The 17249-nt window shown below is 37.5% G+C and overlaps 1 protein-coding gene across 1 annotated transcript; it reads left to right on the forward strand.

Moving 5' to 3' along the window:
* The first annotated feature begins 2096 nt into the window (after positions 1–2096).
* LOC142178941 (uncharacterized) lies at positions 2097–14825 on the forward strand. Its single transcript, XM_075248759.1, has 3 exons — positions 2097–3180; positions 3644–3813; positions 14763–14825. The coding sequence occupies exons 1-3, from the start codon at positions 2097–2099 to the stop codon at positions 14823–14825; spliced, it is 1317 nt and encodes a 438-aa protein (XP_075104860.1).
* Positions 14826–17249: the final 2424 nt, after the last annotated feature.

A 17249-nucleotide genomic window follows, 5' to 3' on the forward strand; every position in this document is an offset into this window, starting at 1 on the left:
ATGCCCTGAATTACCCAAGGAATTAATAATAAATGAAGAAATAACAGAAAAAGAAATAATTATTGGAGGAATACCTTTGATAATACAATTTAAAATATATCAAGAAAACGAAAACGAAAATATTACATTAGGAATAAAATGGTTAGAAAAAGTAAAACCATACAATCTAGGAGATAAACAATTAACCATAACACACAAAGATAAGAAAATAATAATAAAAAGAACAGAAGAATGAAAATATATATACTCGCAAAAATCATAGTAGAAGGATATTATAATAGATACTATACACAGATGATAGATACAGGAGCAGAAGCTAACATATGTAAATATAATTGTTTACCAACAGATAAATAGGAAAAATTAAAAATACCTATGGTAGTAACAGGATTTAATAATGAAGGTAGTATGATTAACTACAGAGCCAAGAATATAAAAAATACAAATATGGGATAAAATATTAACTATAGAAGAAATATATAACTTTGAATTCACTACAAAAGATATAATACTAGGAATGCCATTTTTAGATAAACTATACCCACATATAATAACAAGGACACACTGGTGGTTTACCACACCATGTAAAAACAAAGTAGGAGCAAAAAGAGTAAATAATAAACAAAGAAAAAATACAGAATGGATAAAAGGAAGTGAAAAAATCACACAAAAACTAGAAAATATAAGTAAAAATACAACTACTCAATTAGAAATTATTATATTTACAATAGACAAAGTAAAAATAATTCAGAATGAATTAAAAAAATTATATAATGATAACCCTCTAAAAGGTTGGAATAAACATAAAACAAAAACAAAAATAGAATTAATAGAAGAAAACAGCATAATAACACAAAAACCTTTAAAATATAACTTTGATGACTTAGCAGAATTCAAAATGCATATAAAAGAATTATTAGATAACAATTACATACAAGAGAGTAATAGTAAACATACAAGTCCAGCATTTATAGTAAATAAACATAGTGAACAAAAAAGAGGAAAAAGTAGAATGGTTATAGATTACCGAAACTTAAATGCAAAAACTAAAATATATAATTACCCAATACCTAATAAGATATTAAAAATAAGACAAATCCAAGGATATAATTACTTCAGTAAATTTGATTGTAAATCAGGATTTTACCATCTAAAACTAGAAGATGAATCTAAAAAACTAACAGCATTTACAGTACCACAAGGATTTTATGAATGGAATGTTTTACCATTTGGATATAAAAATGCACCAGGAAGATACCAACATTTTATGGACAATTATTTTAACCAACTAGAAAATTGTATAGTATATATAGATGGTATACTACTATATTCAAGAACACAAGATGAACATATAAGATTATTAGAAAAATTCATACATATTATAGAAAACTCTGGCATAAGTTTAAGCAAAACCAAAGCAGAAATTATGAAGAATCAGATAGAATTTTTAGGTATACAAATAGATAAAAATGGAATAAAAATGCAAACACATATAGTACAAAAAATAATCAATCTTGATGAAAACATAGATATAAAAAAGAAATTACAATCATTTTTAGGACTAGTAAACCAAGTAAGAGAATATATACCTAAATTAGCAGAAAACCTAAAACCTCTACAGAAAAAACTAAAAAAGGATGTAGAATATGGATTTGATGAAAAAGATAAGGAACAAATAAGGAAGATTAAAATATTGTGCAAGAAATTACCAAAATTATACTTCCCAGATGAAAATAAGAAATTTACTTATATTGTAGAAACAGATTCGAGTAATCATAGTTATGGAGGAGTTCTTAAATATAAATATGATAAAGAAAAAATAGAACATCATTGCAGATATTATTCAGGATCTTATACTGAACCACAAGAAAGATGGGAAATAAATAGAAAAGAATTATTTGCATTATATAAATGTTTATTAGCATTTGAACCATATATAGTCTATAACAGATTTATTGTAAGAACAGATAACACCTAAGTTAAATGGTGGATAACCAGAAAAGTACAAGATTCAGTTACAACAAAAGAAATACGCAGACTGGTATTAAATATATTAAATTTTACATTTACAATTGAAATAATCACTACTAACAAGAATGTTGTTGCAGATTACTTATCAAGACAAAGCTACCCAAACTGAACCAGATAATACAATGGAAAATATACTCTTAGCTATGACTACACTTTGTAAAAAAGTGGAAAGCAGAGAAGAAGAGATACAGATATTAAAGAAAACAGCTAGTGGTCAGCAGCATGACTTGAAAAATGCGGAGATAAGACGATCGGAAGTCTCTAAAATTCCAGAGCTAGAAGGTGACGTTGAGAAACACCTAAAAACTCATAACAGTTTGTTAAATGCAGTTGCAGGAAGCAGCACAGCTAGCAGTTTATCTGCAAAGAAAAAGGAAGAAATTAAACCTAGATATACAAATACAAATATGAACAATCTATTTTCAAAACCATTCATACAGAAAAATATCCAAAATACTCAGAAAGAAATATTCCTACCACCACAGATAAACACCTACAAAGAAAGCCTAAACCAAGCCAAAAAGACATACAACCATATAACCCGTACATATATAGACAACATATATAAAATACAAAACTTCCTAAACAAAAATCCAAGATCCCAAACTACCCAAAATCCAGATGAAGATTATATTACTCATTATCTAACAGGATATAATAAACTAATAGCATTACCAAATACAAATGCAAAACTAGTAGCCACTTGCTACAATTACGGATTACTAGATACAGTATATACACAGACAGGACAAGAAATAGCTACCATACCAGAAGTATACAGAGCATTTATGCAGTACAAAAGAATAACCAAAGGAACACTATTCTATATACGATTCTATTCAGCTACAGCAGAGATACTATATGAAGAAATAAAACCCATCATACAAGTTATCAAGATCGGACTTACAAGGGAAATGCTAGTACCGGAAAAAATAGAAGAACAAGAAGAGATAGAAAAAATAAATATTCCAGACTTTTATGCAAATAAAAGGATTATCGGAATATCCACTATACTAAATGAACTAGCAAACAACTACCTAAACCAGAATGCTATTTGGAGTTATTATTCAAGAGAACAGACAATGATATATTCAAACTGCAGAGAAATACGAGAACCAGATATGGAAGAATTAAGACAATGGGTCTTAAGTCTTTTGAAGCCAGAACAATCTACAACCACAAGAGCTATAAGGACAAATTTTATTTCTCCAGAATTATTAACAAGATATTGCAAGTTAATCAGTCACAAATATCCAGATCACATATGCTCAAAATGCAAAGGAGAAGATAATATTGTTCCAGACGTACAACTGGAATAAACAAGAAGAAGATTACTGAAGAAGAAGACGACAAGCTAGACGACAAAGAAATATGGCAGACAAAATAATATGAAAGATATATTAGAATCTTTTCTTTTCTTTATGTTATTTTGTTTTTTGTAAAAGTCGTAAAGTAAATAGTAAGAGTGAAGAGTCAGTTTCATGAACAGTAAAGGTCGTTCATGAATAGTAAGAGTCAAGAGTCAGATTCATGAACAGTAAAGGTCGTTCATGAATAGTAAAAGTCATTTTGTAATATTATAAATAAGCCTTTCGTTTATGAAATAAAACAGGCTACATCTTCAGTCAAGGGCTTCTCTCTCCTCTCTCTTCTCACAAGAAATACTTACAGATAAAATACTTAAAGATAAAATACAGGAAAGCTATGGAAGATAAGCAAGCTATGAATCAGCAAGAAAATATGAAAGATCAACAAGAAAACACCAGGAATCTACAAAAACAGGTATGTAACACTATGAACATGACTAGCTAAACTAGTATATTCCTGATAATCTCTTACATGTAGATTATAATTATCCATCATATAATAGTACTGTTATAAAAATCATCTTAAGTAAGTTTGCCATGAAAATATGCTAAGAGTAGGTAAGCCCAGACTATGCATCCTAAGGTTGAAACCGGTAGGCAGAGAGGCCGTTTAGGGGAGTAAACAAAAGTTGAAGCGTTGTTAGGGTAACTGATTGAAGCAGAAAATCATGGTAGTGACCGGAAAAGATGATTAAAATAACTTATTATAATATGATGAATAAGGATAATAGACATAGAGATTAAAAGGAATATGTTTTAGCAAATCATATGATAAGATGAACACTTATCTAATAGACGACGATATTACCTATAAAACACTTATACTTTATATACTAAAAGACATTAATAATGATGTAAGAAGAATAATCTATGAAAAAATATTAGCCTTTGAAATAACAGAAATAATAGACCAAAATTAGACAGAACTAATCATACCAGAAATAGATTTATATGAACTAGACCTATATTTTGATAGCATATAATGAATCATACATATCTACAATACTGGCAACAAACTACAGAAAATATAAATTTACTAAAAAATCTAATAGAAAATAATATAGAAGACTATCAAAGAACCCAAGATATAGAATATATAGAATATGTATTAGAATGCATATCAGAAATAATTAGACTAACTCCACTACAAAGAGAATTTTATGAAAAAGCTTTTAAGTTTTTCCAGTTGTGGTGCTGTTTTATTTTTATCAAACACCTAGTAGTCATAAATCTCTACATCTCTTAACCATAGAATTAGTTCATCCAACTACTACCATTTACCAACAATTTATCCCACCATTATTCTTAAATAGTTCTTAACTTCCAACATCACATACATGACTATCCATCCACATTCAACCAACAAAATTATATCATATAATCACCTTTCAATCTCTACAATGGTAATGTATTTAAATTGGAAACTTATGACTTTCAACTACCATACCATAAGTTGTAACACATATTTCATACATAAATAATCACCATAGATTAGATAGAGATGGCAGACATACCTCTTGTAGTAAGACTCTGGAAAATACCAACTTGTAGGGTTCTTGACCAATTTGGGGATTTGAATGGAAATCTATGAATCTTCAAGATTAATCCTTGTCCATATAGGTGTTTAGGAGTAGTACTCCAAAAACATTACCTTGGTTCATAGGAAGGAAGTGTTGGGCAGATTTCCCTTGATATGCAAGCCATAGCTCAAAGAAATGACTTATCCCCTCTCTCTATCTGACCTTGGGGGTATTTAATGGTCTCCTACGTGCGTGGTCGTGCACCCGGGCAAGTGACCACGCATCTGGTCGCGCACCTGAGGCAGAATACCCTCTAAGATGCGCGGTCTTGCATCTGGGTGCGCATATGGCATAGGTCTGGTAAAATGGCCATAACCTTCTGTAAATATATCCAAATAATGAACGGTTTGATGCGTTGGAAACTAGACTCGAAGAGCTTTAATTTAATTGGTATATAACCTCCTACGTCTTTATAGTTTGGAAGTAGCATGCATTTGAATTAGGATCTTGTGCAAATTGAGCCATCTTTTCCACTTAATGTATCTAACTTGTTCTACACATGTTCTTGCCATTCACAAAACACCTTAGTATGTTCCAACACACCCTAAACATATATTTTCATTTCAAAGTGACATGGTTATATACCATGGGTCTCCTTTAATACTCAAATACGTTATTCCTAAATACCATTGGCACACTTTAAAATCTTAAATCATTAGTTAATCTTTAACAGGGCCTTACAAAATCGACTCTCAAATCTCAATTTTTTATTTTTAGAAAATATTTGTCTGAAACTCCAATATCACTCATTGATTCATCTATTAAATTCTAAATAAAAGATGAGATTAAAGAAAAATAATCAACTCCGAGTCAAGAAAACTTATGCAACCCAAATTGGTCAAAAATACCTCAAAATCGCCTCAAACGGAGCTCCCAATCTCAATATATGAAATAATGAGTCTAAGTCCCGAAATCCCTTTTAAAAACTAGCTACAGATGTCGCACTGGGGTTTGCAAATGTGACCTCTGCAAATGCGATCTCCGAAAGTGCAACCCATTGACCGCAAATGCGAAGCCTGCTAAAACCAGAGGATGTCGCAAATGACACCACTGACTTTGCTAAAGCAAAGTTTCACTCTACCAGTCAACGTTGTAAAAGCGACCACAAGGTCACAAAACTGACATGCCTTGGCCACAAACCCCTTCGCAAATGCGACTAATACCTCGGAAATGCGAGGCTTGCAAATGCGAACTGGTTCTCGCATTTGCGAGATCTGCAGCACCAACAACATTTGCAACGCTGAAACAAGTGCCAAACATTCTAAAATATGTCAGAAACTCACGCGAGACCTAAAAAATATCACAACCGACCGTCTGATTCCTGCCAAACTAACTTGGAAGGACACTAAACCTTACACACAAGTTTCAAATGATAAAATGGATCTATTTCATGTCCCGAAATAAAATTCGATCCCGATAAACACAAAGTTGACTCATGGTCAAAATTAGAAAATTTGAAACGTTCAAATTGTCAACTTTCAGTAAAAAGAGCCAATTCATCATAGGAACCTCTGAATTCAATTCTGGGTATAATGTATAAGTTAAAAATCACCATACAAACTAATTGGGACCATCAAAATACCGTTTCAGGGTCATTTCCACAAAAGCCAAACTTGGCCAACACTTCAAACTTAAATTTGCAAACTAGGAACTATGTATTTTAAATCAAACCAATACCTCCCCGAAACCCAACCAACCATCCCCAAAAGTCACACAACCATAAATACACATAGAGGAAGCTTCAAAGGGGGAAACAAGGCTTAAATAGACAAAACAACTAGCTGGGTCATTATAGTTTCCAATCAACATTTGAATTTGTGTATGTTGTAAACCTAAAAAGATTAATCATCTAAACAAGCTTATCTTAAATAGAAAATATTCAAGGCAAAAATAAGAATTTTTATAACAAATATAAAATTATTCAATAACATAAAATGTTTAATTGTTATTTCATACAAGTATACATACAAGTTTGTTATACTCCATATTTTCGTACATAAAAGTACATCATAAGTTAATTGTTGTGTTACACCCCGACCTCGGAGAGCACAACCGGCGCTCGCCGAGATAACCCGGCCAAGTAAGCCTGTAAAATGCCTTCTATCCAAACTCACCCATGAATAAAGAGAAGATATATTTCATTAATTAGACAATGAAAAGGTTACATGAACAATCCAATTTTCAATTCCGTTAGAACATCATTCAACATTTCCCAAAACATTACATTACACATTCATAGTTTAGAAGTGGAAACATATTATACAAATACAACATTTCTAATTTTACTTCAAAAAATAAATGTACCACCGACGCTTTGTCTACGGCCTCTAATATATAAAATATAGTAGCATGGTGGTGCCGCAATCAGGCTCCGGTTATACCTCAAAACAATATACTTAGCGGATAGGAGATACAAGACCCCAAAATGAAGTGGGGCTCACAAAGTCAACTTAGGAGAGGGTGTATTGCAATTACCGATCAATACAACTTAAAGATGCAGCGCCCCGGGCAAAGGGGACGTTAGTATGTATGAAATAGTACTAGTATGTAAAACTAAACACCCTCTCAATAAAATGAGTAACGGTAAAAGGAGAAGGAAACGTGAAATCAATGAGAGACTCAAACAGTATAAAGGTGTCGAGTTAGGGGAAAGTTAAGGGGAAACAATCTCATCACATCAACACGGGGATTTACCCCTCAATCACTCCTAAACTGGCACGTGTAGTTCCGGGGTTAGGTTATTTTGAGCTTCTCTTCCACAATTACGTATACTAACTTGCAATTGAAACATGATTTTAAATCACAACACCTTTTGTACATTGATCATAATAGATTACATTCTCGGAGGGAATCATTTTATGATAGGAACATATTGAACACATTTTGAGTACATACAACTTTCAGCAATGCTTATTTTAGCATTATGAAATATATTAGGAAGGACTAGGAACATGAGAAATAAGAAGTTGTGCCAATCACAATCACAACTTGCGAGGACATCATGGAATTTGATTTCTACAAGAGGAGTTTAGCCAACATACCTCGCTTGAGCTTCATTAAATTACTACAATGTTCCGGAAATCCTAGTGACTTCAATCTATTAGAAATATGACAAATTTGAATCATAATTAGGAAGATATTCAAAGGTTCAGCTCACTTGCTCATTATATCAGGCAGTAAGTGTGCATTAAGGTTTCAAGGTTCTCCTATGGGGGATTCTTTCATCCCACAACCCAACGTTTACCCATTTGAGCTCAATAACCTTCCCACCAACCTTGATGGTACATGCATGCATAAATTACACTCAAGAATCACATTTCTAATTACCTACTTTCAGTCCAATCACGAAATTGAGGGCTAGGGAGTAGAATCTTACCTCTTGGGTGAAGACCTTGTGAGTTTTCCTTGTTGAATTTCAAATTTTAAGCAAGGGTTGATAAAAACAAGTTCTTGGGGATTCATCCTTTCTCTCTAAAGCACTCCCCTTGCTCTAAAATGGCAGATTTTTGCCTTCTAAACGAGACCCAGTGGTCTTTAATCAAATGGGGTTGGGTTTTAAAAATCAGAAAATTGACCCTCCGAACTCAACTCTGCGGTCGCAGAGTGCACCGCAGATCAGGTCTGCGACCTACAAAATAGACCACAGAAACAATCCCAAAATCTGGGCTGGTCTGCTATGACTACAACCCACATATCAATTATACGGCCGCATGATGGACCGCATAATCTCCCTCTGAAAATCTTCATGCTAGTTCTGCGACGGATATACGGCCCATGAAACGATTATGCGATTACATAGTTGACTGCAAAATGACCTCCAAAATTGGCCCATTTCTCTGCTTCGCTCTGCGGCAGATCTATGGTATGCATTTCAATCCTGCGGTCGCATAATAGACCGCAAAAATGCTCTGTTCTGCAACAATTTTTCTTCAACTTCCCAACCCTCTGTTCAACCCAAAAAGTTCGTACTTTGGCCAGCAAGCTCAACGCGAAGATTTTCTATAACTATTAAATTTATTAGCCTACCTCGGCACCACGAAACCCCTGATTTTAGTTGAAATTTTACGGGGCCTTACATCTTGACCCACTCAAAATTATTCATCCTCGAATGAGGGTCTAAATCCGCCATTAGCATCCAATGTGACCCAACTGTTACTTCACACACCAGCAGTTCCAAATTTTGACTAACTCTCTAAATTTCTAAAAATTTCGCCAGAGTCTCCCCTGTAATTGGGCCTATCCACCTGCCAGAGAAGTTGATTCTTGAGGAGGCCCATAGTTCTTAGTATTCTATTCATCCGGGTGCCGCCAAGATCTATCAGGACTTGCGACAGCATTATTGGTGAAGGAGGATGAAGAAGGATATAGTTGCATATGTAGCTCGGTGTCTAAATTGTCATCAAGTAAGGTACGAGCATCAGAGACCTGGTGGTTTGTTCAGAAGATAGAGATTCCTGAGTGGAAGTGGGAGCGTATCACTATGGATTTCATTGTTGGACTCCCACGGACACAGAGGAAGTTCGATGTCGTTTGGGTCATTGTGGACAAGCTGACTAAGTCAGCGCATTTCATTCCTGTGGCAGTTACCTATTCTTCGGAGTAGTTAGCAGAGATTTACATCAGCGAGATCGTCTGTCTTCATGGTGTGCCCGTGTCTATCATTTCTGATCGAGGTACGCAGTACACCTCGCACTTCTGGAGAGCAGTACAATGTGAGTTGGGCATGCGGGTTGAGTTAAGCACAACGTTTCATCCTCGAACAGATGGACAATCCGAGCGCACTATTTAGATCTTGGAGGATATGCTCCTCGTATGTGTTATAGACTTCGGAGGATCGTGGGATTAGTACTTGCCCCTTGCAGAGTTCTCCTACTACAACAGCTACCAGTCGAGCATTCAGATGGCTCCCTATGAGGCACTATATGGTAGACGGTGTCGATCGTCGGTTGGATGGTTTGAGCAGGGGGAGGCTCGGTTATTGGGTACAGATTTGGTATAGGATGCCTTGGATAAGGTCAATATTATTCAGGATCGACTTCGCACCGCTCAATCCAGACAGAAGAGTTATACCGACCGAAGAGTTTGTGATGTTGCATATCGGGCCTTTTGAGAATCTAGAGAGAGTGGGAGGTGGCTTACTTTCTTGCGTTGCCACCTAGTTTAGCAGTTGTTCATCCGGTGTTCCATGTGTCCATGCTTCAAAACATCACCGCGATTTGTCCCATGTGTTAGATTTCACCTCTGTCCAGTTGGACAAGGATTTGACTTACGAGGAGGAGCCAGTGGCTATTCTAGCCTGACAGGTTCGCCAGTTGAGATCAAAGAATTATTCTTCAGTCCGAGTACATTGGAGTGGTCAGCCCGTCGAGGCAGCTACTTGGGAGTCTGAGTTGGACATGCGGAGTAGATATCAACATCTTTTCACCAGCCCAGGTACTTTTCTATGTCCGTTCGAGGATGAACAATTGTTTTAGAGGTGAAGAATGTGATGACCCGAAAGGTCATCTTATATTTTAGAACCTAATTCTGTGTTTTGAGGTCTCAAAATCCTCATCTTAGCCTTCCTTGATTTGCGTGCACAGTCCGAGTGTTTTTTCTGGAACGCTTCTATATTAAAAACTAATAAAAAGAGAATTTTTGCCTTAAAAATCAATTTAAGTTTACTTCGGTCAACATTTTTAGCAAACGGACGCGAATCCGTGTTTTGATGGTCTTTTGTAGGGCCGTATCGTAATTTGGGACCTGGGGGTATGCCTAGAATCGAATTTTAAGGTCCCTAGCTCAAGATATGGAATTTTTATGAAACATTAAAAGTTTGGAAGTTTAATGATTTTTAGAATTTACTGATGTTTGGTCTTGTTGATACCGGGTCCGAATTTTAGGTTCCGGAGCCCGGTACAGGTCCACTATAATATTTAAGACTTTTCTGTGAAATTTGGTGAGAAATGGAGTTAATTTGACGTGATTCGGGCGTCCGGTTGTGAAAATTGAAGTTTCCCCAAGGCTCGGGTGAGTTTCGGATGGGCTACGAGATTATTTGAACTTAGGAAAATCTGTTTTTCTACAGTTTTAGGTGCCTTCTGGTTTCCTTTTTCGCGTTCGCAAAGGCACTCTCGCGAACGCAAAGTAGAAACTGGGATCGCTGAGTTTTCTTCTCTGTGAATGCGAAGGCTGGTTCGTGAACGCAGAGCGATGGGGGCTTAACCCTTCGTGAACGCGACCAGCTCAATGTGAACATGTAGTGATAGGGTCATGGGGAAGGGGGTCAGTCTTTCCTTTATCGTGAATGCGAGAAATGGCTTGCGAACGTGAAGGCCAGGGTGGCGTAACCTTCGCGAATGCGATGGGGGTTTCGCGAACGCATAATCCTGACAAGCTCTGCTCTTCGCGAACTCGAAAGTGTCCTCGCGAATGCAATGAACATTGTCGCCCAGTTCATAAAACAATCCCAAAACGGGACTTAAGCCATTCTTTCAAATTTTCAAAATCTAGACGGCCTAGAGGCGACTTTTAAGAGACATTTGCTTCCCCAAAGTGTTGGTAAGTGATTCTAAACCACTCTCTTTCAATTACCCATTACATTTCATGATTTTTAAACCAAAAAACTAGAGTTTTCATGGTAGAAATTGGGGGGTTTGGGTAGAAACTAGGGATTTGGAAAAATGGGGATTTAGACCTCAAATTGAGGTCGGATTCCAAAACCAATTATATATCCGGGCTTGGGGGTAAATAGGTAAATGGATTTTGGTCTGAACCTCAGGTTTTGACCAAGCGGGCCCGGGGTCGATTTTTGACTTTTTTGGGGGAAGTTTGGGAAATCTAACTTTATGCAATGTAATTGATTCCTTTAGCAATCTTTGATATTATTGAGTCGTTTTTTAATAGATACGAGTGGTTTGGAGGTAGATTCTTGAGGAAAAGTTGTGATTGAGTGGCTTTTGGAGCAAGGTAAGTGTCGTTGTTAACCTTGGCTTGAGGGATTAGGTATTATTCGCTTATTTTTTACGTGTTTGTATGTTGAGTACAACATATAGGTGAGGTGACGAGTACCTATGCATTGTTGTGGAGTCATAACATGCGAGTGAGTGTTATTATTGTGAACATGGTATTCCTTGATCATATTGTTCGTGATTAGACTAGCTATTCGTTATGGTGAACAACTCTTATTATGTTTTACGGAAATTGGTATTGATTGGGTATTGACTCAAAGTTGAGGTTAGTAACGTAGAATTGAATGTTGAAGTAAGATTTGTTCTTGATAATTCTATTTCCCTGTTGTTATTGTTCATTGTCCTGGTGAGGGAAAGTGTTAAAGCACGAAGGTTGATGTCGTGTAACATTTTGTGAGTGAGTGATAATGCACGAAGGGTGATGTCATGCCATGTTATGAGAGTTAGTTAATGCACGAAGGGTGATGCCATGCCGTTTCTATTGTTTCTTATGGTAAGGTTGAGAGTAAAAGCACGAAGGGTGATGCCGTGCCATTTCTATTGTTTTTTATGGTGAGGTTGAGAGTAAAATAACGAAGGGTTATGCCGTGCACTTTCCTATACTGTGTTTCTCATTCCTATTGTGATTCCTTGCCATGTAATCCCCTTAGCATATTCCCTTCCCAATATTTCTTGCCTTGCTTCTTTAATTGTTGTTATTGTAGTATATATTGATATATTCTATAGGTTTATTTGGAGGTGTCTTGTCCTAGCCTCGTCACTACTTCACCGAGGTTAGACTCGATACTTACAAGTACATGGGGTCGGTTGTACTGATACTGCACTTTGCACTTTTATCATTCCATTCTCTTACATATGGTAAGGACACGAGCTACAATTCCTGATGACGTTACCCCCAGAGCAGATGTCGCTAGGGGCAGAGGCAGAGGCCGACGAGGAGCACGTACCACAGCTAGGGCATCTACAAGAGTAGCAGTTGAGGAGCCACCAGTAGTTCCAATTAGGGGGCAGGTACCGGAGGCGCCTGTTGTTATCCCCGGATTTCAGGAGACCTTAGCACAATTCCTGAGCATGTTTGGTACATTGGCTAAGGTGGGGTTGATTCCGGTTGCACCAACTATTTCACAGACTGGGGGAGGAGCTCAGACTCCTGCCGTCCTCACTCCAGAGCAGCGAGTTCATGTTGGTCGGGACCCGGGTGTCATGGCAACACAGCTTGTGGTCCTAGTTCAGCCTATGGTTAAGGCAGCAACATCTGAGGAAGAACAGCTTAGACTTGAGAGGTACAAGAAGTACCACCCTCCTACCTTCAGTGGATTGGCGACAGATGATGCCCAGGGTTTCCTGGAGGAGTGTCACTACATTCTTCATACCATGGGTATTGTAGAGACGAGTGGGGTTGCTTTTGTTACGTTCCAGCTCAGGGGAGCGGCTTATCAGTGGTGGCAGGTGTATGAATTGGGTAGCCCGGCTGAATCAGCTTCACTTACATGGGTTCGGTTTTCAGAGATATTCCTGAGAGAGTTTGTACCTCAGTCCCTTCGAGATGCATAGCACGTGGAGTTTGAGAAGCTACGCTAGGGCACCATATCATTGTCAGAGTAGGCCGTCAGATTCAGTGATTTGGCCAGACACGTGCCTGCTTTGGTCGCTACAGTTAGACAGCGTGTACGTAGATTCATTGAGGGGCTCATGCATGATATTAGGTTTAGCATGGCTAAGGAGCTGGAGTCGGATGTTCCATTTCAGCAGGTGGTAGGGATAGCCCACCGAGTGGAGGGCATGTGGATCAGGAGAGAGAGGACATGCGAGGTTAGGAGAGACAGGACAGGGAGGCGAGGAGGCCTCGTAGACTGGAGAGATCTACTGGTCCTTATTTTGGAGGTAGGGTACGACATGGTAGAGGTTTTGTGGGTCAGCCAGTTCAGTTTGCACTTTAGGCTTCGCACAGTGTTTCAGGTGCTCATGGGTCTCAGAGTACCCGTACCACACAGTTCCCACAGCCACGTCAGCAGAGAAGTTGTTTCGAGTGTGGAGATACCAGCCACAATGTGGGAGATTGTCCTAGACTCCGGACAGGTGTGTCACAGCGGAGTATCCAGGCGAGTAGAGGGCACCCAAGAGGGGTAGGCCCGGCCTATTGATGTGTCTCATATAGTAGGCTGGAGGCCACTGCGCCAAATGATGTCGTACAGATATGCTTTTGATTTGTTTCAGAGGGGCACCATTCGTATTTTGAATTAGTTTTGCTTATCGGGCCGAGTTCCCCTATTTGTTGTCCCACCTATGGGTGAGTTCATGACTTAGTATCATGTTTATGTGTTTGCCCTGTTGGGAGATTCTATGAGTGATAGCCGTGTCTATCATTGTTTTAATTCATTATTTAAAGTTGTGAGACTAGAAGTGAGTTCATGTTGTCCATTATTGTAGGTTTTATGTGATTCCTGAGTACTTGGTTACGATTTGTGATTTGATACTATACAGGGGTAAGAGTTCAGTAAGTGTTGTGATTTTATTTGCAGAATTGAGGTAGTGGAATATTTCCATTGGTATGATGTGTATTCAACTTGTGATTCAGGATGAGATCCTTATGATTTGTTCATGTACTTTGATTTTTCCTATTTAAATTGATTCGTAGTATGGTACTGTAAAAGAGTTGTGCCTATCGGGCTTGTTTGATATTCTCTTATGTGTTTCTCTTTACATATTCAGTCATTTTCGTTATGTGCTTCTTGAGTTTTAGCTTGCGGGGTGTGGGCCCGGTGGTATCAGTTGTGACTTGTTGATCCGGGTGAATATTTATGAGATCTTTATGTTTCTTGCATCATTGTCAGTGTTGTGGAGGTTTGAAATGGGTTGCTAATGGATATGAGGCTAATTGTCAGCGCTGGTTTTGATTTCAGGGAGCGATTGTGATCAGAATTGTTATTATTTGCCTATGTGTGGTGCATCATGTTGTGTGGTCATACCTTGTGAGTGTAGGCATGAGTTCTTACAGCTGGTTGAGACTGATACCGTTTATGGATTTAGAATCGGGTCTTTTGAAGATAGATGGAAGGTGAGATTTTTTTACTCTAAGTCTTATCAGTGTTAATAGAACGGATAAATTACAGTTGGGATGGTGTCGTCAGGCTTATGTGGGTTGGGGTGACGCGGGGTCACACGCGGGTGTATGTTGGATTTGTACTTTCAGTGATTTGAAGACTTTGAGGCGATTCTTATCACGTTCGAGGATGAAGGTTTGTTTAAAATAGGGAAGGATGTAACGACCCGACCTGTCGTTTTGAGAAGTTAAGTCCCGTTCGGTGGCATAAGGCCCTGAGCAGCTTCGTATTATGTGTATTGACTTATGTGCATGGTTGAATTCAGTTATCGGATGATTCAGAGTGATTTGGGACACCTAGTCCCTAAAACGAAAGCGTAAGTCTTAGGATTTTGACCGTAGTCGGAACTGTGTAAATACGACTCCTGAATAGAGTTTCGTCGGTTCTGTTAGCTCTGTTGGGTGTTTTTGGACTTAGGAGCGTGTACGGACTGGAATTCGAGGTCTATAGCTAATTTAGGCCTGAAATGGCAAAAGTTAAATTTTTTTAGATATTGACCCAAAGTGGACTTTTTGATATCAGGGTCAGAATGCAATTCTGAGAGTTGGAACAACTCCGTTATGTTATTTGGGACTTGCCTGCAAAATTTGACGTCATTCCGGGTTGGTTTGATACGTTTCGGCACGAGTTATAGAAGTTGGAATTTTTGGAAGTTCATAAGTTCATAAGTTTTGGAAGTTCATAAGTTTGGATAGGGTCCCGGGGGCCTCGGGTGTGTTTCGAATGGGCTACGGGTTATTTCCTTCTATTTTTGAACTGTTGTTTTCTATCATCTGGTTCCCTTAATTGCGTTCACGTCCCTTCCTTCGCGTTTCTAAAGAGTAATTTTGGAGAATGGAATATTTTTTCTTCGAATTCGTGAGCTTCTATCCGCGATCGCATAAGTTTGCCCTTCTCTTCTTCGCGTTCGTGTAGAAGAAACTAGGAGCTGGGAGATGGTGATCATTTCCTCTACGCGTTCGCAATGTTCTATCCGCGAACGCGTAAGTGTGCTTTCCCCACCTTCGCGTTCGCGTGCCGTTTCACGCGTTGACGTAGCCTAGTCCCTAGGCCATTATTTTCCTTCTTCGCTATTGCACATTCTTGTTCGCGATCACACAACACCAATTCCGGGCAGTAGCCCTTTCCTCTTCACGATCGCGATGAATAAACACCCGGGCAGAATATAAGTTCTCTATTCCGAGGGTTAGCCATTTTTAACCATTTTTGAGTTCTAGAGCTTTGTTTTGAGCGATTCCTTATGGGGTTTTCAAGAAAATCGATTGGGTAAGTGTTCTTCACTTAGAATTTATTATATTCCATGATTTTATTTTTATTTTTATCATTTAATTTGTGTTTTTGAGTTGTGGAAAATGGTGATTTTTGAAGAAAATTTTCAAAATGAAAAATTGTGATGTGAGGGACGAATTGGCATCGGAAATTGATAATTTTTGTATGGTTGAACTCGTATCGGAATGGGTGTTCAGATATTGTAAAATTTGTCGGGTTCCGAGGTGTGGGCCAGGGGGTCGACTTTTGGACCAATTTTTAGATTTTGAAAAAGATTGAAGCTTTATGATCCAGAATAGTTTCTTATGAGTTTCATTTGTGATTTGAAGTTATTTTGATTAGATTTGAGTCGTCCGTAGGTCATTTTACCTGAGAACTTCATTTTTGAGTATCGGTTTGTCTTCTTTGAGGTAAGTATCTTGCCTAACCTTGTGTGGGGGATTTTCCCTTAGGATTTGAGTCTTCTATGTTGATTGTAATCCATGTACGCGAGGTGACGAGTGCGTACTCGTACTTATTTGTGGAAAGTTGGATTTTTAGGGTTCTTAGGTCCTTATATTTACTGAATATGAATTTGTTCTTGACATGATTAAGTTCCTATTTACTAGTTTCACCTCTACATGCTTTAATTTGAATTAATTGCTTAAGGATTCACTCTTATTGACTAGTTGACTCTTATTTGACTTAATTGAAGATTGTACCTCTTCTATTGTCATGCTATCTTTTCATAACTACTTATCTTTATTTGGAATTATTATTATCTTATCCTATAATTGTTCAGTCTTAATTGAGGTTATGATTATCTTTCTGCTGCTTATCCTTAATTGAATTGTTGAATATCCTTCGTAATTTCTCAACCTTAAAAGAAGTTAGATATCCTACATCTTAGTCGACTTGTTTTATTTGGAATTATTTGACTCGTGTTAGTTGAGCTGTTCTCTTTACGCC

The sequence above is a fragment of the Nicotiana tabacum genome, unplaced genomic scaffold (assembly GCF_000715075.1).
Source record: "Nicotiana tabacum cultivar K326 unplaced genomic scaffold, ASM71507v2 Un00081, whole genome shotgun sequence".
NCBI lineage: Eukaryota > Viridiplantae > Streptophyta > Magnoliopsida > Solanales > Solanaceae > Nicotiana > Nicotiana tabacum.

What these genes read in the sequence shown, in the direction of transcription:
- LOC142178941 (XM_075248759.1), top strand. Translation starts at nt 2,097, where the DNA reads ATGTTGTTGCAGATTACTTATCAAGACAAAGCTACCCAAACTGAACCA. An exon ending in ATTAAGACAATGGGTCTTAA is followed by an intron (nt 3,181 to 3,643) that starts GTCTTTTGAAGC and finishes GAAATAAAACAG; the next exon opens with GCTACATCTTCAGTCAAGGG. An exon ending in CCAGGAATCTACAAAAACAG is followed by an intron (nt 3,814 to 14,762) that starts GTATGTAACACT and finishes CATCATTGTCAG; the next exon opens with TGTTGTGGAGGTTTGAAATG.